The 23,937-nt window shown below is 39.6% G+C and overlaps 2 protein-coding genes across 2 annotated transcripts; one reads left to right on the plus strand and one right to left on the minus strand.

Annotated features, from left to right (window-relative positions):
* Nucleotides 1–1,489: 1,489 nt before the first annotated feature.
* On the minus strand, nt 1,490–6,088 carry inka2 (inka box actin regulator 2; the record flags this gene model as incomplete). The annotated part of the gene is made up of 3 exons (XM_079826330.1): nt 1,490–2,419; nt 3,424–3,588; nt 6,023–6,088. The coding sequence occupies 3 exons, from the start codon at nt 6,086–6,088 to the stop codon at nt 1,490–1,492; spliced, it is 1,161 nt and encodes a 386-aa protein (XP_079682456.1).
* Nucleotides 6,089–7,076: 988 nt separating this feature from the next.
* Nucleotides 7,077–19,675, plus strand: ddx20 (DEAD (Asp-Glu-Ala-Asp) box polypeptide 20). The gene is made up of 11 exons (XM_079826990.1): nt 7,077–7,306; nt 7,514–7,608; nt 7,804–7,972; nt 11,785–11,908; nt 12,002–12,144; nt 12,240–12,378; nt 12,759–12,817; nt 16,440–16,522; nt 16,632–16,737; nt 17,104–17,205; nt 18,446–19,675. The coding sequence occupies exons 1-11, from the start codon at nt 7,114–7,116 to the stop codon at nt 19,567–19,569; spliced, it is 2,337 nt and encodes a 778-aa protein (XP_079683116.1). The 5' UTR covers nt 7,077–7,113; the 3' UTR covers nt 19,570–19,675.
* The last annotated feature ends 4,262 nt before the right edge of the window (nt 19,676–23,937 follow it).

Below are 23,937 nucleotides of genomic sequence, written 5' to 3' on the forward strand. Positions count from 1 at the left end.
CAATTTTATCATCCCTACACTGGTTACCTATTAAGTTCCGTATCAATTACAAAGTATTGCTACTGACCTATAAAGCCCTAAATGGGTTAGCTCCAGTGTATTTAACTGATCTTTTATCGCCCTACAATCCATCGCGCTCTTTAAGATCACTAAACTCGAGGCTTCTGGTCATTCCTAGGATATCTAAGTCCACTAAAGGAGGGAGGGCTTTTTCACATTTAGCTCCTAAACTCTGGAATAGTCTTCCGGATATTGTTCGAGGTTCAGACACGCTGTCCCAGTTTAAAACTAGATTAAAGACGCATCTCTTTAGCCAAGCATTCACATTATAATTAAGTTTTATACTACAGTTAAATCGCACCAACAGCATTAATATTCTGAACAGCAGCTATGCTAATTATTTCCCATCTGCTTTTCTGTTGTTATCTCGGGACACTAGTCCCGAGGTAACTAGTTCGTCAGCTCCAGTTTGTATCCAGCCTCTGATGGAGACTTCAGATGCCCCGACACCTGTGATGAGACGACTCGACGCCTGTGAAGAGACGACTCAACGCCAGCGTTGTTATGGCCTAAAATAATACATGATTGATTAACTTATCCTAACATTTTTTCTTTAACATTCTCTTTTCTAACATTTTTCAATGTACATTTATGAAATGCACTTTCTGTGAAGCTGCTTTGAAACAATGTGTATTGTGAAAAGCGCTATACAAATAAATTTGAATTGAATTGAATTAATACCTATGTCATTATACACATTTGTGTCCTGATATTTCACAAAAACATGCCCCCCCCCACCACCAACACACACACACACACAGAAGTCTAACATATCTTTGGAATTTATAGCTTTTTGAGTGCTACTCTTCTCACTAGAGGGAGAAGGACAATCTTACCTCAACACCTTTTTTTTTTTTTTTTTACTTGCTCAGAAACTCATGTGCTCTTCAAGTTGAGTCGGAAATATCATAATTATGAGTTCCGAACACATAAATGACTGAGCAGTCATATTTACAAGTGAGAAACTCTGAATTCAAGATGATACATGAGTTGTGGCGGTGGAAGGGGTGTGTCAATTTGACAAAATCGTGAAAACACATCTATAATCGAGATATTATATATCTATTCTATAGAGAGAGAGATCAGTGAGCGGAAAGCCAATTTGTAGCAATGACGTTTATCATTCAACTTTCCCTGTTTGTTTCACATTCAGTTGTGATAAAATTAATTAATTATTTTGAATTCAGATGTTGCTCTTTGGGTTGGTTTACAGTAAAATGTTTTTGTTTTGTTTAGACCACTTCCATGTTATTTTTCTGACTTGAATGCGTGACGTTGTAATAATGAACACCCCACTCGGAGGAACAACTTGAAGGCAACATCACGTTTTGCTTTTATAACAATTATGATCATACCACTAATTGTGTCTTACAACCGCTAATATTGGTAATATGTGTGAATCTCTTTCATATAAAACTATATGAGTCTTTTAAACCCACACAGCTGAGCTGTAATCATAGACGGGTGGATGCTTCTCTACAATCTCCGCCCATCCTCTGTCTATCAAACCATCTGAGCCCGGATAGGCCACACCCTCTTGCTGAGTGGGCGTGGTTTTCTTCTTCAGTCCTCTTGTTCTCGCCCAGAATGGCTTGCTGACGTCTGATTTTGGCTTTCTGTATGTGATCTTTGGTTGTTTACATACGTCCATCCCTTCACTTTCTTGGTGGTGCCGTGGTCGAACGCGGCGTAGGACCCGTTTGAAGATGCTAGCAGTTAATGAGAGTTTCCTGGAGACATCTTGAGATTGACTGCTAGATGATGACTCCAAAAGTGTGTCTTTAAGACTCAAGTCATTCTGCTCCTCACCTACAGTCTGGCCTCCAACATCCGGCAGATCCAGCCAGTTCCCGACCAAATCAGCGAAAACATTGTCTCCCAACACCAATGGCTGTCTGTTTCTGCTGTGGTTCATCAGTGAGGCTGTCCAGTCGCTGGAGTCGTCAATATCGTTTGAGGAGAAATGGCTGTCGGTTGTGTCTTCCTGAGAGGAAAAAGATGAAGAGGTGCTTAGACTTCCTCTGTGAACCTTCCTGGGTTCGTGTAACCTGGGAAAATGGCGGTTTTCTGCTGGAGAGCTAGTGAGATACAAAGATGGTTTCATGGTAAGCTCAGTCTTGAAACATTCTTGTGAAAGAATTTTGTCTGGATTCCGTGTTCGGCCCAGGTGGGTTTTTCTCGAACTGTGATTTATCTGATCGAGCATCGAGCTGGTGTATGGAGATGTCTGGCTGGTTTTGCTAGAGAACTCCAGCTCCTCCAAAGCAGTCTGGACCTGCAAGAGTTTGAGCTCCTGGAGAGCACCGATCACAGAATTCATCTGAGCGTGGAGACCCTCATCTGACTGCCACAAAGAATCCTATAATAGGAAAGGCAAGAAAGCAATTACAACATAATGAAGCAACAATAAATTAATTCTGTTGTGACTCAGGAATAACACTGACTTTACAGTAATTATCAAAGATCAATATTACACCAAACTGTCTGCAATTTCTGCCCAGTGTGCCATCACTGATACCTGGCTCAGCATCTGCTGAAGAGAATGCTGATGGTTTTTTTCCATGCCACAATAGCAATTGAATTGCTTACTGGGAGCATGGAGGAATGTAAAGCTGCTTTGATACACTACCTTTCTGCATGGGGTCAGTTTTCTATTTTTTGGGGTCAGTTTTTTTATTTATTTAAATAAACTTAAATTCAGCAAGAATTAATTACATTGATCAGAAGTGACATCAAATAATAAATGCTGGTCCTTTGAGCTTTCTATTCATCATCATCACCATCATCAAAAAAAGTGTCCGTTTCCACAAAAATATTAAGCAGCAACATTAAGCTGTTTTCAACATTGATAATAATAGAACATTTAATTTAAAAATAGCATTTTAAAACATTAAACATCACAATATTACTATTTTACTGTATTTGGATCAAATAAATGCAGCCTTGGTGAGGAGATTTCTTTCAAAAACATACAAAATTCTTACCAACCCAAAATGTTTGACGGCTAGTGTTTATATATTGTGAAAAGCTCTGTACAAGAGATGCATGCATAAATGCCAGATGAAAATTAAGGATAAAAATGTTTTCATTTTATTTTATTGCATTTTTATTGTGTTTAACTATTTAATTGTTTTTTGGACAAATGTGAATGTTAAAGTGATCTTGACCAAAAGGCATAATTTGTCTTTAAAAAACATTTATCTGAAAAAAAAAAAGAAAATGTTTATATTTATGATTGATTTTCCACACTGTATGCAGTCTTTGTTTAGTTCTATTTGTTTATTTAAATTATTAGTTAAATACATACAAAGCATTAAAACACCCTTTTTTTCTTCTATCTCCAAATAAAACCCATAATCTTACCTTCTTCCACCCTGCAGTCTTTCCTTCTCTTGTCCCACTCCCTGTTTTCTGTTCCTTCTCTCCCTTACAAGTGTGATCGATGACCAGCCAGTCTGAGCACAGCAGCACTACTGATGCTATTCTACAGTAATATTGCGTCTCAAGGCATGATGGGAGATGTAGGAGCTAACGGGCATGTGGGTGAAATGACTAGACTGTGAGTCATGGATGAACAGCTGAGGTGTGTATTTTCCCGAGTTGGTCATAAATGCAGGTGTGAGAAAACAGAGCTCAACTTGTATTTGACCTGAAACATTCCTTTAAGTATACATTCAAATAGGATGTTATATAGCCTATGACAGCTGGTTGTGCGGGCAGTAGAGCCATACAGAGTCACTTTTATATTATAAATGCATTTTAACGTTATGTATTGTTATTAATCACTTTTACGAGTATAACTTAGCCCTGTTTGCTAGTTATGGCATGTTTGGTGTTTCACCAGATTTAGCCGTAGGTATTATTTCTCATTGTGTGATGTCACTGGCCTCTCTTGTGTCAGTTTCCTTTGGGATGTGCCCAGACAAACAGCAGCATTTGTCAGACGTCACTGACAACACCAACAAATGATTGATGGTTGAGTAACATCCTTGCAGCCCTGTTTCCTCATCTAGCAAGTGCCTCATCATGTATATACTTTCAATTTTAAATGTCTGTGGAGGATCTCTGACCTCATATGTGGTGCCATTTGAAAGCTTTCTGGAGATATGCATCACTTTGGCATTTGTTTTACACAAAGTAACTTATATACACTAAATAACTCTGGTACCATTTCCGCCTGGATTTGCCCTACCCAAATTGAAAAGCTTCCCATACCCACATGCAGTGGTCTAAATTAAAAATGTTGGTGTCATTTTACAGGAAACCCTTTGAAGTTTCATAAACCACTGCTAAAAGTGACAAACATGTAAGTATATGTTGTCTGAGCTGTAATAACCCCCCCAAAAAGAGACGCTTTTTTGATTTTTTTTGGTTAAAAATTCATTTTTGAAAGTGTGTAACTCAGGACCTTTGTGCTCTAGCACCCTGCAGACAGTTTTGGCTGTTTCCACTAGATTCCAGAAAATACTGTAAAAAAGATTTTTGTCTGGATCATGTATGCAAGATTAATTCAAATGAATCTAAATGGAGGAATATGACATTTTTATGTAATTTCAGACAGTTTTGGTTGTTTCCAGCATATGTCAGCAAACACTGTAAAAAAGAATTCAATGACACTTGGATATTGCATTTATACCACTGTATATGGGTGGATGGTGGTGGTATATTTCTGTATATTGGTCAGCCCCTTCAGATCCATTTGTATAAATATTGCATACAACATGATCCAGACAAAATTCTTTTTTCCAGTATTTTCTGGAATCTAGTGGAAACAGCCCAAACTCTCTGCAGGGTACTAGAGCACACAGTGCCTGAGTTACACACTTTAAAATCTGAATTTATAAGCCAAAAAACAGCTCTTTTTTTCAGGGGGTTGACTTAGACAACATATATTTACAAGTTTATCACTTTTACCAGTGGTTTATGAAACTTCAAAGGGTTTCCTTTAAAATGACACCAAAATTGTGTATTTAGACCACTGTATGTCAGTATGGGAAGCTTTTCAATTTGGGTAGGCCAAATCCAGGCGGAAATCCCAAAAAAAGGTCCCAGAGTTTAAGACAGGGTTCCTCAAACTCGGTCCTGGAGGGCCACTGTCCTGCAGAGTTTAGCACCAACCCTGATCAAACACACCTGAGCAAGCTAATCAAGGTATTCAGGATCACTAGAAATTCACAGGAAGGTGTGTTTGATTAGGGTTGGAGCTAAACTCTGCAGGACAGTGGCCCTCCAGGACCGAGTTTGAGGAAACCTGGTTTAAGAGGTTAACGGCCCTTTACCTGGCCCATATCTGCTGGTGGAATAACCTGTGTACTGTGCTTGTGCTAGACTAACTGGGACTAGTCACAGGCTGCAGTACTACATATTGTAGCCCTATTGTTGGATTGATTGCTTCTATTATTGTTCTCCTCGTTTCAAAGTATGCTAAATCATTAAATGTACAAATGTTAATGTAATTGTGATTTTTCTTTCCTACATAGGCTGTAGCCACACAGTGCATTTAAAATATTTAAATATCTCATGAAATTGATCTCTTGTGTTATGATGCTACTTTGTAATCACATTTTTAACGCAATGATGAAGGTTTTAATATGAAAAAGCTCTTTTTGTTGTTTGTGTGAGTGTGACGGCAGAAATCAGTTCAGCACTCACATTTTAAATCATTACAGAAGGGCGAGTACCAGCCAATCAGCGGCCTCATTTTCAAATTACCGCTGCCAATCAGGTTGCACTTTCTCACAAGCACTGCCAACAGCTGGACATTGGACAACAACATCAATTTCAACACCGGGAAGAATTTCCTCGGAGAAACGCGCACTAAATTGTGTTTAATGAAAAGAAAATATATAACGTGGGCTCATAACAATTATTATCTGCACATATCTGAGGAGATTATTCTGATAAAAACACACGTGCTGTAAAAATAGAGGAAGAAAAAGAGAAAAGATCAGGAAAATCTCACCAGTTCATTTTTAAGACGCCGAAAGTTGCTGTCCATGTCCCCGAGCTCCGTTCTCTCTTCACCCATGTCTGCTGCGTTACACAATTAAAATAATGTAAAACTAAAAGCAGGTTGATTCATTAAATCTCAATCCTATTTCATATCGCTAACCGCTGAAGGAAAATCATCCTTGTTTTTTCCGCGGTTTTGGTCAGTTGTGAGGTATGACCATCGCTGTAACTAAATATAATATTCCTCCCCTCTAACGCATCTGACACACTTCTGATTACATAATTCAGATGACTTTACAGCCCCAAAGGAGCACCCGGTACAGTCAAGGCAGTGAAGGCACTGTGGTGATTTGAAGGGAAAGTCCCTAAAAAGGATTAACTAACGGTTGTCCTTCAACAAAACGGGTCGTGCTTTCACACCAGCAGTCAGTTCATGATGAATGGTGGGTTCATACATAACAATAGAGCTACAACAGTACAGCTTTAACTCAGTCTTAAGATTCACTCTGATTGGATGTTAGAGGGGGGTTGAGCTCTATCTATCTATCTATCTATCTATCTATCTATCTATCTATCTATCTATCTATCTATCTATCTATCTATCTATCTATCTATCTATCTATCTATCTATCCATCCATCCATCCATCCATCCATCCATCCATCCATCCATCCATCCATCCATCCATCCATCCATCCATCCATCCATCCATCCATCCATCCATCCATCCATCCTTCCATCCATCCATCCATCCATCCATCCATCCATCCATCCATCCATCGAACAAAACTTTTAAATTGTCTTTAATTTACTGGAATAGACTTTTTAAGACGGCATGTGGCAAGGAATTTATTCGAATTATTATATTTAAGGTTTGCTTTAATTTAAATTCGGTCTCCATACAGTTGTTATACTACTGCTACAATATATTTTTTATTATTATTATTATTTTTTTATAATAAGTGTCTGTCGCCCTCTGCAGCATGTCGCTGGTATTTTAAGCGGCTGTTCTCTTTATGTCCGCTAGGGGGCGCGGTTATTCACTGCTCAGCTCAACTCATTTATTCAGCGCAGAAGAACAGAACGTAGTCGCAATAGAAATATGGCGGCACCCAGGAAAGCAGCGCATGAGCTGCAATCCAGAACTCGGACCGACGATGTTCTAAATAACGGCGCTGTCGAGTTCAGCTCTTTACTCCTCTCAAAACTTGTGCTCGAGGGTTTATCTGCCTCTGGCTTTCAGAGACCGTCCCCCATCCAGCTGAAGGCAATCCCGCTGGGAAGATGTGGACTCGGTACAGTACCAAAACAAGCCTAAAACAATTTTTTTGAAACAATTTTTTGGTCATTAATGACAAAAAGGCTGTTCTTTGATGTAATCTATGATTGAGTGTAATATGACATTCAAAAATGTTGATTATCAATGAAAACGATATGCCTGTCATTTTTAGTCATCATTTGAAGGTAGGAAATAATGTTTATGGATGTTTTCTTCTATTCAGACCTTATTGTTCAAGCCAAATCTGGCACAGGAAAAACCTGTGTGTTCACCACCATCGCTTTGGACTCTCTTATACTGGAAAACACAACCACACAGGTAACGTTATTGTTCTAAAGAACATTTTCGGATATGTAACAATTTGATATATTACTAAATAATGTTCTGTCTTGTAATAGATGTTTATAACGTTATATAAAACGGTTTGAAGACGGTAACATCTTTTCATGTTAATATAAGCACCCAAAACACAAACCTGTTTCGTGATAATGTGCCCTTCTCTTATCCCATCAGGTGTTGGTTCTAGCCCCCACTCGGGAGATTGCAGTGCAGATTCATGCTGTTGTCATGGCAATAGGCAGCGCTATGGAGGGCTTGGAGTGCCATGTGTTCATTGGCGGTCGACCTGTCAGTGAAGATAAACTGCACCTGAAGAAATGCCACATTGCCATTGGTTCACCAGGTTTGAGCTAGTTAAAAAAAATCTTGATAGATATGTTAAGCCTGGAATGACTTTTGCTCAGTTTTTTGCCCCAATTTGCAGTCTGGATAAGTCAACAATAGTCTCCAAAAGTCTGCGCAAGTCTGCAGATTTTGGTCAGTCAGAGTTGACCGATTTCACAGTAAATCGCGTAGCGTATTATGGGCGCACACTCTGATTCGATCCAGTCGATAGATATATCAAAACCTGTTTTATATTTTGAGCCGATTTTAGAACTCATATCGCAGAGTATGATCTGTCGCTTATGAAACCAAAGCAGTCCTCTATCTATCAGTGTTGCAATAAAATACAGTACAATACAAATTCAATAACAATACAAAAGTGCATTAACAGAACACGCGTAACAAATTAGCCTTAATATTTGACTCCTCAGCACTTCTAACTCCTGTTGTAACCTGTAGAGTTCATACTGACCGCGTCTGTCCACCCAAGACCGCGTCTAAATGCGCTTGGCTCGTTTTTTTCTTTTGCGACTTGGCACACAATCCCTAGATTCCCTACAACAACTTCTGCGGTCATCTCCTGCACATCCATGTTTGTTTCATCTGTCATGCGTCCTAGCATGAGGCGCGTGTTTCTGTGCAAGTTTGTTGTGTTCGAAATATCTGGTAGTGTATGATACTCAGTCGTTTGGTTTATGATGCCCAGTTTTTCTCTATAACCATTTATAAAGTCGGCAAGTCAATGATACCTAAAAGGCCTAGTGTTTTAAAATCTTTTCAGATTTTTTAGTCATGTAGTGTATTCCAGCCTTTAGTTGGAATATAATTATAACTAACTTTGTTTAGCTAATATTGCATTGTTCATGTGTTGTTTAGGCTTGAGTTATTTAAAGTTGATAGTGTGTAATTTTTGTTCCATTAACATCACCTAATGGAAGTGCTGAAATAACAGTTGTTCAACTTGAAGCGACGATGATCCAAAAATGATCCAAAATCAATTTTTGTGCAAGTACACAACAAGCCAGTATTCAAAACTATCTCCTTACTTAGACTTGTAATAATGTGTTATAATTAGAGCGGTATGGTGGATTTCGGCGGGATATTCAAGCGTGTCTTTGCGTCATTACGTCACATCTGTATACATAAAAGGTGTGTTGGACATCAGCTGCGGCTGGATGCAACCGATCGGCGAGAGTAGCCGCGTGCAGGCGGCGAGGAGCTGCAAACGGAGACGTGGAGTCGAACACTTTCTGCTTCCCGTAGTTACAATCGCACTGTGTTTGCATACTTTATCGCAGCTGAAGTGAAATAAATGCAATATTTGTCAATACACAGATGTTTCAGAGACATTATTGTCATGTAATACTTTATTCACTGCTTAATACAGCGTGTGTTTGTACAAGAATAAAGTTCAACATATAAGCCTACACTATCAATGAAGTGGGGTCTACTTTTTTTTTAATCAGTTTTATTTAGATAAATATGACAATATAACATTGCGCCTACATGAAAGGAGGTTTTACTGTTATAAAAAACAGATTTGTGAGCATTAGTGGAACTGAAGGTTCTGGAATAAACACGAAACACACGTGATCGCTGTCATGCGGTGAATCCGGCCAATCGTGGAACAGCTGTGTCGTCATCAGAGTCTGTGCAGTCTGGTGCAGCCGCTCTAGAGAAGCTGCACCAGCTGTATTAGCCAGCTGCTCTCGCGGTACTTTGATCCGTGGTGTAGTATACTTTGAGAGACACACGGACAGGGCTGTGCGCGTGACGCGTCCGGGCGCGGAAAGTGAAGTATACCCCAGGCTTAATCCAGAAAGGCCCAAATGACATCATCAGTGACAACTGGAGATTCACCCATAGTCAAAAGCAAAAGAATAGACTGTACGGAATCTACAGGTAACGCGAATACACACTAAATACACATAGTCACGCAATGCTAAGGCTGTTAACAAAAACAATTTGAGAACAAAGTATAACAATAATAATAATTTGCATGGTTTAATGTTATATGAGTGATCTGTAGATTTAATCACTGTTGGTAGCGTGATTTATTGTGATGTTTTGTTCCCAAAATTGGCAGACATGTTACTTGTTCAGATGACATTTTCCGGAAAAAAAGAAAATCTTATTTAGGCTATACTTCAAGACGTAGTATCTGTGATTCTGAAGGTATCCACACCGGTGCGGTGATACCTCATACTCGGCCACACATTCTCCTCAAAACATTAGATTCATCCGCGCTGAGGAGCCGCCAATGCACTACTCGCGTACAGATGATAACTCTGCAAATAACTGCAATTGCAGGTTTCAAACAGAGATGGTGACACAGAGGCAAAACTTACGGACTGCAGCTTTAATATGAACAATTCATTACAGTACCGGTCAAAAGTTTGGAAACATTACTATATTTACTACTTCTTTCAAAAACATTAAAAATAGTAATTTTTCTGATCTTCAGTGACAGACTTATCTCAGGTGATGTATGCTGGACTTCTGATGTGATTTAGTCCACTTAAACCCCACCCCTTACTTACAATCGCCTGCAAGCGCACATTAACATCTGCCATCCAATCAATAACCAATGGATTGAACCAAGTTCTGCTCTACTTTTTTATATTCTGTTTTACTCAGGTGTACATCACAATATGGAAGAGAATTTCTGTCATTAATTGCTATTTTACGCATATAAAGTACTTAAAGGGTTAGTTCACCCAAAAATGAAAATTCTGTCATTAATTACTCACCCTCATGTCGTTGGACACCCGTAAGTCCTCCGTTCATATTCGGAACACAAATGAAGATATTTTTGTTGAAAGCTGATGGCTGAGAAAGGCTTCACACAGGCCTCCATTTGCATTCAGTACATTGACAGTTCCAAGATCCATGAAAGGCACTTAAAACGTCGTTACAAAGTCTATCTCACCACAGTGGCTCTACAATAATCTTACGATGCGACGACAATAGTTTTTGTGCGCAAAAAAAAATCAAAATAACACCTTTATCCAACTTGTTCTCGACTTCCGTGTATGCCTCCACGACGCATGCGCGAGAATATGACGCAGATCCGGCGTTCGGACATATGACCCAGAAGCGATTTGTTTACGAGCAGAGGAAGCGTGTCTAAGCTGTTACTAGCGTGTCTAAGCTGTTGGATTCTACATTGATCGTGCTTTAGGTCTCGGCGTAGTTCTCAAAATGGGGCTTAAGTGTGTATTTCATGGATTCCCGAACACCGGCGCTACGTCATATTCTCGCGCATGCGTCGTGGAGGCACACACGGAAGTCGAGAACAAGTTGGATAAAGGTGTTATTTTGATTTTTTTTTTGTGCACAAAAACTATTGTCGTCGCATTGTATGATTATTGTAGAGCCACTGTGGTGAGAGAGACTTTGTAACGACGTTTTAAGTGCCTTTCATGGATCTTGGAAGTGTCAATGTACTGAATGCCAATGGAGGCCTGTCTGAAGCCTTTCTCAGCCATCAGCTTTCAACTAAAATATCTTCATTTGTGTTCCGAATATGAACGGAGGTCTTACGGGTGTCCAACGACATGAGGGTGAGTAATTAATGACAGAATTTTCATTTTTGGGTGAACTAACCCTTTAAACATAAATACCCTTCAACTTCAAAATGCTAATAAAATACTTGTAAAGTCGGATGCTATTAAAAGATGTCTGTTAATCAATAATTAAGCAAAGTGTGAGATTTCTCATATTGGGTAATTGTCTGGAGTACTTTAACCTTGTAAGAGAAGCTTTCTCTAATAGCGAGTGTGATTGTTTTAGATGTTTAGCAGTATTGATGAAGTGGTGTTGTATTTGTAGGTCGTATTAAGCAGCTAATTGAGATGGGAGCCCTGATTACATCCTCCGTTCGCCTGTTTGTTTTGGATGAGGCTGATAAACTGCTAGAGGACGACATCAGCAGCAGCTTTCAGGAGCAGATCAAGTAAGAGTTGAATAGGTTAATTTGATTCAGACACTCTTCTGTGTTGTAATTCAACTGGTTAGAGTTAACTGCTCTTTGTGTTTTCTGTGTTAGCTGGATCTTCTCCTCTCTACCAGCAAATAAACAAATGTTGGCCCTCTCTGCCACCTACCCAGAATCCTTAGCGCAAAACCTGTCAAGATACATGAGAGAGCCGACGTTTGTGCGACTGAACCCAACAGACCCTGGACTCCTTGGTCAGTCTGCAGTGCTTTCTAATTAGTTTCTTGTTTAAATACCCTTTACAGTCATTATAAACAGTGTCCTTTTTGTGTTGTACTCTCTCCTCTAGGACTAAAACAGTACTATAAGATTGTTCCGTCTCATTCATTGGTTCATAAGATCTTTGAGGAGAAGGTTCAGTCTCTTCTTGAACTTTTCAGCAAAATCCCATTTAACCAAGCATTGGTGTTCTCAAACCTCCACACCAGGCAAGAGCTGTTCCCCCCCCCACACCTTTCCAATTACTTCCATTATTCTGATAACATTCTGATGCCTGTGATTAGAGTAAAGGTACAGTCACATTAGCAAAAAAATTATATTTTCAATTGTGTAGAGATTGTATAAAGCACAAACTAAGTTACTTCAAACCAAGCAGCTTTCTGTTGGTCAGCACAACGAATTCAGTGGCTAACTTGAATATGGGCGAAATCTTATCCTATTTAAATGACTGGATTTTGCTAGCAAAATTTCACAGAGTAACGGTAAATGTGACTGCATCTTAACAGATACTTTTACAGCACTGGTCCTTATTGTTCAAAGACTTCTATTACCAAAAGCTTTTATTGAAAGTTGAGTTGTTGTTCTGCAGAGCTCAGCACCTGGCTGATATCCTCTCCTCTAAAGGGTTGCCTGCGGTCTGCATCTCTGGTGAGTTTCACCTTGGGTCTCTTTAAAAACCTATTGTATATTGAACATGCTTTTACTTTTATGGCAGCTTCAAAACTGTTCGATGAATGATTTGTAGTCATAAGCCTGCTGGAGACAAAAAAGCTTCAATACCTTTACAAATAGGGGCGGCAGTGGCTCAGTGGTTCATGTAGGTTGTCTACAAACCGGAAGGTTGGTGGTTCGATCCTCGGTTCCACCTGACAGGGCTCTACATAGCGACCATTTTGGGCGCATTTGCGCCTGAAAATTACTGCGTGCGACTGCTAAAAAATATTTAGGCGCACCGGTGCGAGTGACCCGATTGCTTCTCATGAATATGTATAATCGGAATAAAAACTAGAAACACTGACTGACTGAGCAACTGTTACGTTTCGTGCTGCAATCAACTGCTTTTCATGCCTTCTGTCAGCGGAGCATGTGCAAAAAACGTGTGCGACGGACTAACACTTCACAGATTAAAAGGTGAAACCACGGTCTATGAGTGAAACGGGTGTGACGCGGCCATGCACTTACCAGACGCCTCGCGCTGATGTTTCTTTGCAGCCAAACTTAACTAGAAATACCACATTGGGATTATCATAAACAAGGTCGGAAATTAACAGGGGCTTGGGGCAAAAATGCCACCAAAAATGAATTAATAAAAAATTATTAAAAAACGCTCCTGTATGAGTTCTTGATTTAATCTTTATCAGCTGCAGTCCATAACATTTATTGTGTTTAAAAATGACTAGATGCATATGAGTGAGTACATCATGAATCCATTTTCCAAACCGTGTTTTTATCTTACCCTGAATCACTACGGTACACATATAATAAGTGTTTATATTCTGACTATTCAATTCCAGTTTGGGTCGCAGCGCTGCGGAGGAGCACAGTCCCTGTGTGACTCGCCATAGACATAAACAGAGAGAAGTAGCTCCGGCTGCAGTGTTCTTCCGCAAGACGCGTGCATTTCTGTTCCGCCAGAGCGCCAAAAGTTACGGATTGCTATTGCTCCAAGTACTGGCATGATTGCAAATGTGATACTGATCTTGTAAAAAAGTCCAATAGACACGTTGATATTAAGTAACAACGTTTTAGCCACAATACTGTTTATTTCGTGAAAATCAAAACTACACCAGTTATGCATCTCCAAGCTGTTCGATCAAATGAATCTGCGTTTGAACGATTGAATGAATGACTCCGACATAGACTTGACGCCACCTACTGGCTGTTTTATTTTCATATTTATACTTTGCATGGACTTTTTATTTAAAATATAAATATTTTAACCAAGTTTAAGTTTAACTTGTACATAGCCATTTCAAAAATTTAAAACATTTATACAACATTATTTACCCATGAGCTGCATGTAAATGTATCTAAACACCACTTCAGATAGAGCTTCTGTGCCACTTCTACTTTTGATGCTGATTTAATTAGATTGGTAACAGTCTGGTTGTGTCTTATTGCTCTAACTGAATTTATTGTTTAAATTAACATTTTAAAAACAACTTTTCTATTTTAATTGAAGAAATTGACAAAAGATGATGCATACATTTAATAAGATTAGAAAACATTGCTCTTATAATGGTAAAAATGCCCCTGGACATTAATTTAAAGGGATAAAGATCGTCCTGTAATGGGAAAGTTATAATTGGAATACGTGTTATTGATCAGAAAGTGCTCCTAAATTTTTGACTGTGGTCCTATTTTTTTTTAATTAGGAGCACAAGTGCTCCTCAAGAAAAATGTTAGCATAGAGCCCTGCCTGACCAAGTGTCGAGGTGTCCATGAGCAAGACACCTAACCCCAGCTGCTCCCGACGAGCTGGATAGTGCCTTGCATGGCTGACACCGCCGTCGGTGTGTGAATGGGTGAATGTGAGGCAATGTGTAAAGCGCTTTGGATGGCCATTGGTCTGTTAAAAGCGCTATATAAATGCAGTCCATTTACCATTTACAAATGCTTTGTTTTGAATTAAATTAGTGCTTTGTGTTATATTATACTGATTTCAAGCTTTTTGATAATGTGTGAGTTTGATCTCAATTCAACTACCTAGTATTAAATGTATGATTGTAACTGATCTTGATTCAGTTTTGTAATTGAAGTTCATAAGTTTATTTCTTTCTTTAAAGGTGCAGTGTGTAATATTTATGAGGATCTATTGAAAGAAATGCAATATACATAACTGTTTTCATTGGTGTATAAAGACCTTACATACTATGTTTTTATTACCTTATAATAGGCCATTTTTCTACATACACCGCGGGGTCACCATTTTGCTCCGCCATGTTTCTACAGTAGCCCTAAACGGACAAACTGCTCTACAGAGCGCTAGCTACTCTCGGCTGTCTCAGAAGAAGACATCTTTGTCTTGTGTCGGCCACCGTAGCTTCTCTAGGGAGGGTTTAACGGTGGGCGGTGGGCAATTTGCAACCTCACTGCTAGATGGCGCAAAAATTTACACAGGGCACCGATAAAAGACTTAGCAAGGTCTCAAGTGCTGTTTTTTTTTAACAATCTGTCAATCTAGTGCATGTTTACGTATATTCTTAATAGAGCTGCATGTTTAATCATAAAAAAAATGCAATCTTGATTAAAAAAACATGCGATTTTACTCCTAAATGACAATGATTCACCTGTGTCCAGAGCTTGACATTAACACTCGTCAACCCACCAAATGCGGGTAGATTTCAGCTGTGGCGGGTAAGGCAGCCACTCCCACTAGCCACTTTGGCGGGTTGAATATAATTTCAGCCTACAGCCAAATGAAATGCCAAGACCGTTGTATCACAAAATATTACAATTCACTTCGCTTAGTGAAGGCGGGATGGGCAGAATCGCGCTGAATGACACACAACAGAAGCTCTCCCTCGCGTGCGCACGCGCGATCAGTTCTCCTTGCACACACAGATGGCAATTTCCATCGTGTGGAGAATCTCGCATGAACACAGTCAGTAATGGCTTAAGTGTACGTAAAAAAAAAAAAAAAAGGTGGGTAATAACTGGATATGTGTCAGAATATTCAGTTGTAATGCGAAAATAGGGATAGCTCACTTAACGTAACTGTGGTTGATGCAAACACGGAGGCGATCGACATTAAACAGCTCACACTTTATTCCCTGCAAAACTCTCACAAGAGTGCGTCACAAACTCCATTCCGTCCACAGCATTACTTAATAAAACAAAATAACTAAATGTTAGCAACAGAAAACAATCCGCACACATGGGTGCTCGAGGCGCAGGGCGCACACACACAAAACTCAGGCAGTTCAACAGGGAGCGCGCACTCTTAAAAGGGCCACACTGTATTCATACTCGTTACAAGTTCAAGCACGGATACGCTGTTGTTAAAGGATGTCGGGAGCTGCCAGGCTATTGTCAGACCGCCTGCTCCCGTCCAAAGTACACCAGAGTTACCGACCGCTACCGCCTTTAATTTAGAAATGTACTCCCACGCCACAAACTGATTGCAGGAATGCAGACCTCTAATGCACCGTCCATAGGCAGCTCGCTAGGTTTATGATCATTATTATGATTTTTTAGGAAGTTTGAAGTTGGTGAAAGCCATTTTTAATTGTTATTATGTTTAAACCATTTGTGTTTGTTTTGTATGTAGGTGGTTTAAGTCAGGACCAGAGGTTAGAGGCGATGTGGAAGCTGAAGCAGTATCAGTGTCGAGTTTTAATATCCACCGATCTGGTGAGGATTTCAACCTATTATAACATGTACACTGGAAAACACCCAATGTTTAATACCCAAGTAGCATTCCTTTCTTATAAATTTCTTATAAATCCTCTCTCTTCCACAGACTTCACGTGGTATTGATGCCGAGAAGGTGAACTTGGTGATTAATCTGGATGTTCCTCAGGACTGGGAGACCTACATGCACCGTATTGGTCGCGCTGGACGGTTTGGTGTGTCCAATTATAAAACAATTAAGCACCAATATATGTGAAGCCACATCTGTGGTTTTAATTAATGTGTGTCTTGGGCATTTACAAGAGAGTGCTTAATCAGAGATCATCTGATCTGAGACAGTCTGGCAGGGGTCAGAGTCTGAAAGGGCAACTACAGCAATCAGTTGCATAATTAGCTGCTAAACACAAACTCATCAAGAGCTTTTTAATGACCGCAGCACTCCAGAATCAGAATTCATAATTGGAACTTGAACGTGATGTTGTTGTGGATGAACTCAATCTTCGTTCTCATCAGAATTGTAAAAATGGACACGATCAGCACTGTCTTTCCTTTGACTGTGACCTCATTCTGTTGTGTTTCAGGCACTCTAGGGGTTGCTGTGACCTACTGTTGCCATGGAGAGGAGGAGAACAAGATGATGGCCATTGCTCAGAAATGCTCTCTGAATCTCACTCATTTACCAGGTACAGAGGAAGTAAAACCATTTTAAAGTCTAAAATCTATCATTTAAGGGGTATTCCAGGTTCAGTGCAAGTTAAAGGGTTAGTTCACCCAAAAATGAAAATTCTGTCACTCACCCTCATGTTGTTCCAAAACCTTAAGACCTTCGTTCATCTTCGGAACGCAAATTAAGATATTTTGGATGAAATCCGAGCGCTCGACATTGTTAAAATAGTCCATGTGACTACAGTGGTTCAACCTTAATTTTATGAAGTGTTGAGAATACTACTTTTTGTGCACCAAAAACTAACAAAAATAATGACTTTTTTCAACAATTTATTCACATCCTTGTCAGTCTCCTACGCTGTTGATGTATTAAATACAGTGCAGTGCTTCCGAGTTACGTCAGAGCTACGCCAGAACGCAGGCTTACCGTTGGCCGATGCTGTTCACATAAGCACCACGATACGCATGCGTGTGACGCTGAAACAGGAGCTGGCCAATGAAAACTGCGTAGAAGACAGACACAGACGAGAAGAAATTATTGAATAAAGTCGTTATTTTTGTTTTCTCAAAGTGGTCACATGGACTATTTTAACAATGTCTTTCCTACCTTTCTGGGCCTTGAAAGTTGGAATTAAATTGCTGTCTATGGATTTAATCAAAAATATCTTGATTTGTGTTCCGAAGATGAACCGAGGTCTTACGTTTTCGGAACAACATGAGGGTGATTTCATTAACGACAGAATTTTCATTTTTTGACGAACTAACCCAATACTAGCTCAATCAACAGCATTTGTGGCATAATTCATTAATTTCCACTAGTCCCTTCTGTGAGTGGATGGAACAAATACATATTACAACAACAGTAATATAAATAAAAAAATAATAATTTCTGCAAAATACATACAATTATTTTACATTTAAATAACATATAAAAAATGTATATACAATTATAAAAGAGAAAAATGCTCACTATAATGTAGCCAGAAGACATTATCAATCTGCGTTTAACTGGATATCGCTTTCTGTATTCAGTTAACTTAATACAACACAACACCATCAATATAAAAGCGGCTTTTATGACATAAGCTTTCCTGCTTTTAAATCCTCTAAAAAGTTTATCTTTCCTAAGAAATATTTTGTGGCAATCAACATTATACCTCAAATACTGTTGATAACTTGTCTTGAACCTGGAATATTCCTTTAACTTTAAGTGAAGGCTGTTAAACATTTTATTTCATTTTTATGTTTCTTTCACAGATCCAATCCCTCCAGGGATCATGGAAGAGGCTTGTGACTGGGACGTGATCATTGAACCTCCTTTAAAACCCACTCACAAAATTCCTCACATTCCCAAACCAGAGAAGAAGAAACAAGCTAAATCTGAACAGACAACATCTAAACCCTCCAGAGAGTCTCACATCTCTGCCGTCATCACAGAAAGGGCGACAGGTGATAAATCCTACAGTGGAGCTGAAACCAAGGCTAAAAAGCACTCTCCCAAACCTGAGAGGCAGAAACCATTACCATCTGCTACAAACCTCCAACATGACTCAACTCCTAGTCAGAGCCAGCAGAAGGACAGCCTTCCCAAAATTCCTCCACTGTCCTCCTTTAAGTTGCATGCACGAAAGGTTATGACCTTCAACGAGGCTGTGGCAGATTATGAGACCTTCATAACAGAAGGTCTGGGAAGATCTGTCGAAATCATTCGCCAGTATGACAGTTTCAACAGGACTCGAGATGGAGTTAATGGACTGCATAACATCCATGATGATGATGATGATGATGATGATGATGATGAGGCTTATGAATCATATGTTGTAGAAGAATCACAGTCCTGTCAAGATCTTCCTCCACCCAAGGAGGTTTCTGAGTTGTCCCCTGAACAAAAGACTGCTTCTGTGTCATCCGATGAGTCTTCTTCAAAGTCAGAGATGGAGGTAGAAAGTGAATCAAGCTCTTCTGTCCCAAACAGGTCTTCACATCACACACTTGCTCTTCCAGACAATAGAGTCTCACATGTACACAATGGTCCGGAATCGAATGAATCCTCTTTACCTTCAGCCAGAGTGTCACAGCAGTCCAGCAGAAACAAGCAAAGGCCTAGTAAACCTCAATCCCGTAATCCTGCTCGCCACCACAGTCCTCCCCAGAAACGCAGACCAACCTCCAAATCCAGCAGAAAGGCTGCCTTGGCAGGACAGAAGTGGAGAAAGGGCGAGACTGATGAACTGGAAGATGAAGTGACGGGGCAGGATTATTTGAGTTCATACAGAGCCTGGGTTGAATATTACAATTCATATTATCACCATTCACCCTATAACTGGATGACTGCGTTTTATATGAATTCTGTCTACATGAATGAAATGATGAAGCACTAAAAGTTGTTGGTATTATCATGCATGTGGATTTTGGCTTTTGTACGGTTACAATTTGCATTGTGTACGTATTCATGTAGTTCTCTAATAAAAAATGAATTCTTAACATGTTGTGCGATCAAGTCTTTGTAAATATTATTTTCCTTTTTATTTCAAGTAAAAACTTTTTTTCAGAAGTGACCTGAGGGGTATTCCAGAAAGCAAGGTTATCTTACGTCAAACATACACCGAACTCTTGGTTGATTAACCCAAACTTTTCTTACTCGGGGTATGTTGGTTCCAAAAACACGTCCGGGTGTAAGTTCAGCCAACCCAGAGTATGTTCACGGTTAACAGATAAGAAAAGGTGCGCCATACTACTTAACGATTTACATGCTTCATAAATCGCCACCTATTAGGGTTCACTCTATTTTCGTATAATGATCTTTAATCACTGTGAAGTGTGAATAAGAACTTGTTTGTTTGCTAATTATATCACAGATCAACGATGTCTGTATATATAGGCACACACTCACCGATAAGGCATAACATTATGACCACTGACAGGTGAAGTAAATAACACTGATTATTTATTCATCATGGCACCTGTTAGTGGATGGGATATATTAGGCAGCAAGTGAACATTTAGCCCTCAAAGTTGATGTGTCAGAAGCAGGAAAAATGGACAAGTGTAAGGATTTGAGCGAGTTTGACAAGTGCCAAATTGTGATGGCTAGACGACTGGGTCAGAGCATCTCCAAAACTGCAGCTCTTGTAGGGTGTTCCTGGTCTGCAGTGGTCAGTATCTATCATAAGTGGTCCAAGGAAGGAACAGCGGTGAACCGGCGACAGGGTCATGGCCAAGGCTCGTTGATGCATGTGGGGAGCGAAGGCTGGCCCGTGTGGTCCGACAAACAGATGAGCTACTGTAGCTCAAATTGCTTAAGAAGTTAATGCTGATTCTGATAGAAAGGTGTCAGAATACACAGTGTATCACAGTTTGTTTCGTATGGGGCTGCATAGCCGCAGACCAGTCAGGGTGCCCGTGCTGACCCCTGTCCACTGCCGAAAGCGCCAACAGTGGGCATGTGAGCATCAGAACTGGACCACGGAGCAATGGAAGAAGGTGGCCTGGTCTGATGAATCACGTTTTCTTTTACATCACGTGGATGGTCGGGTGTGTGTGCGTCGCTTACCTGGGGAACACATGGCACCAGGATGCACTATGGGAAGAAGGCAAGCCGGTGGAGGCAGTGTGATGCTTTGGGCAATGTTCTTCTGGGGAACCTTGGGTCCTGCCATCCATGTGGATGTTACTTTGAAACGTCCCACCTACCTAAGCATTATTGCAGACCATGTATGCCCTTTCATGGAGACAGTTTTCCCTGTTGGCTGTGGCCTCTTTCAGCAGGATAATATGCCCTGCCACAAAGCAAATATGGTTCAGGAATGGTTTGAGGAGCACGAGTTCGAGGTGTTGACTTAGCCTCCAAATTCCCCAGATCTCAATCCAATCGAGCTTCTGTGGGATGTGCTGAACAAACAAGTCCGATCCATGGAGGCCCCACCTCGTAACTTACAGGACTTAAAGGATCTGCAGCTAACATATTGGTGCCAGATATCACAGCACACCTTCAGAGGTCTAGAGGAGTCCATGCCTCGACGGGTCGGAGCTGTTTTGGCAGCAAAAGGGGGACCAACACAATATTAGGTCATAATGTTATGCCAGATCGGTGTATACCAGGGTTAATCAAATCTTGCCCTGGAGGGCCAATGCGCTGCAGAGTTTAGCTCCAACCCTGATCAAACTCACATACCTGTGATTTTCTAATGAACCTGAAGACATTGATTAGCATGTTCAGGTGTGTTTGATTAGGGTTGGAGCTAAACTCAGCAGCGCATTGGCCCTCCAGGGCAAGATTTGAATAACCCTGGTGTATACAAAACAGGCATTTTTCTAAAATAAAACCCCAGCTTTAGCATGAGTTTAGTCTTCAATTGATTTACATGATATTTAAAGGTGCAGTGTGTAAATTTTAGCAGCATCTAGCAGTGAGGTTGTGAATTGCAATCACCCACAGCTCACCCCTCCCTTTCGAAGCACATAGAGAAGCTACGGTGGCCTACACAGGACAAAGATGTCGTCATCTGAGACAGTAGAGAGTAGCTAGCGCTCTGTTGAGCAGTTTGTCCGTTTAGGGCTACTGTAGAAACATGGCGGCGCAAAATGGCGATTTCACTGTAAGGGGACCTGCGGTGTATGTAGATAGAAATGGCTCATTCTAAGGTAATAAAAACATAAAACTTCATTATGTAAGGTCTTTATACACCACATGAAAACATATTTATGTATATTATATTGCATTTCTGTCAATAGAGCCTCATAAATACTACACACTGCACCTTTAAAAGATAGAAATTTGTCAAATATAAAACCAAGATATTTGTATTATGTCTCAACTTCTATTTCAGTACCCTGTGAAGGTGCTAATGACAAAAGATTTGCTGCTTGGTTCTTTGATCTTGAAAAAAATGCGACTAGTTTTATTAGCATTCAAAGTCAAATTCAAGCAACAAAGACTTTGTTGCACATCAGCTTGATATAATGTCGTCAGCAAAAATTAAAACTGGCATTCGAAAAAAGCACTTTGTTGCTGCTGGATCCCTATTTCAGGCACCTAAAACTATAGCAATGAATTAGAACCTCTATTCTAAAAATTTCCTGCAGATTTTATTGCCACCCCTTTGACATATATTTTTAATCTCACTTTGTGTATGAAATTCCAAATATCTGGAAATCTGCTTTTGTTATTCCATTATGAAAAGGAGATCCTACAAACATGGATAACTATAGTGAACTAAACTATTAGTGAACAGTTGTCTTCATATTTAATTGAACATAATATTTTGTCATACAATCAGTCAGGTTTTACAAAACAACAGCACAACTACAGCTGCAATTAAGGTTTTAAATGATATTACTGTGGCACTTGATAAAAGTCAAAATGTATTGATTTTCATCTAAAGCATTTGAAATATAGACTCTTAATATAGTCTAATAACACTATATCCTTGTTTGAAAATTATTTAGTGGACAGGACACAATGTGTGAATGGAAGGTCACTCATCTGCACATTACAGATTATAAGGGGTGTTCCACAGGGGTCTGTTTTGGGGCCTCTACTTTTTAATATTCACCCAAAAATGAAAATTCTGTTATTAATTACTTACCCTCATGTCATTCTAAATCTATACACGCAAGACCTTCGTTCATCTTCGGAACACAAATTAAGATATTTTTGATGAAATCCGAGAGCTTTTTGACCTCTCCATAGACAGCTAATTAACACTTTCAAGACCCAGAAAGGTAGTAAAGACATCGTTAAAACAGTCCATGTGACTACAGTGGTTCAACCTTAATTTTATGAAGTGTCGAGAATGCGACACAAGAATAAAAAATAACGACTTTATTCAACAATTTCTTCACGTCTGTGTCAGTCTCCTACGACCTACGCTGTGACAGAAATTTCATTTTGGGGTGAACTAACCCTGACAATCAAGCATTTCTCCTTTATCTGAAATTGTTATGGAGTTATCCATTTTGTATGGAGGAAGCTCTGCAGACTTTTTGCCCCTAAAAGAGTCAATATTTATTCAAAATTATTATTATTTAAGTTATTTTGTCAACTACTGCGGCTATATTGAAATATTTGAAACTAGCATTATTGGAATATAATGTAGATTTTGGACATGGAAATATAAAAGGTTAAGTGTTTTAGCTGCAATCAGGGAAGCCGTGCCCACTAATCTGAATATCCTGCTGGATGATGAGACTGATTAGCAGAGATAAACCAGTGCTCTCCAAATCAAATCAAAGACCTCCAGAACAAGCAAAGAGACTATTAATAACACAAGAATAAAGGGCTAAACTTCGGTTCTTACTTCTAGTTCAGCAATGTTTTGGTGCTACTTAAGAACCACTTTTCCTGGTTCGGAGCTGGTGCTTCGGGTGTGGAAAGACAAAGAACCGATTTGAAATTGCTCTGGCTCCGAACCAGCACCAGCACTGCCTTGGTGGAAAAGGGGTATTTAAGAAAAGACAAGGATCGTTTGAGCTGATTGGTCATATACAACATACATACATACATAAATACATACATACAGTAGCTATATAGATAGATAATAACAAATGTTTGAAAGAATAATGATGTCCAAAGTAGATAGTAAACCTATTTTCCCTAAATATTTTGTGTTAGTTTGTGTTCTCTGTCCCTGCGGTCTCTACAAGCAAACTTTTAAAATAATTTAAGCATTAAATGTTATAAGGTCAATTCAAATCAACCTTTTCTATTTAGGTATGTGTTTGGTATGAAAATATGTAAAGTGTGAAAT

This window comes from Gobio gobio (assembly GCF_949357685.1).
Source record: "Gobio gobio genome assembly, chromosome: 10".
Classification (NCBI taxonomy): Eukaryota; Metazoa; Chordata; class Actinopteri; order Cypriniformes; family Gobionidae; genus Gobio; species Gobio gobio.

Excerpts from the sequence above, each read along its gene's own strand:
- ddx20 (XM_079826990.1), top strand. The coding sequence starts at position 7,114 with ATGGCGGCACCCAGGAAAGCAGCGCATGAGCTGCAATCCAGAACTCGG. Across the intron at positions 7,609-7,803 it reads TGGAAAACACAACCACACAG|GTGTTGGTTCTAGCCCCCAC; the intron begins GTAACGTTATTG and ends TTATCCCATCAG. Across the intron at positions 12,379-12,758 it reads TTCTCAAACCTCCACACCAG|AGCTCAGCACCTGGCTGATA; the intron begins GCAAGAGCTGTT and ends GTTGTTCTGCAG.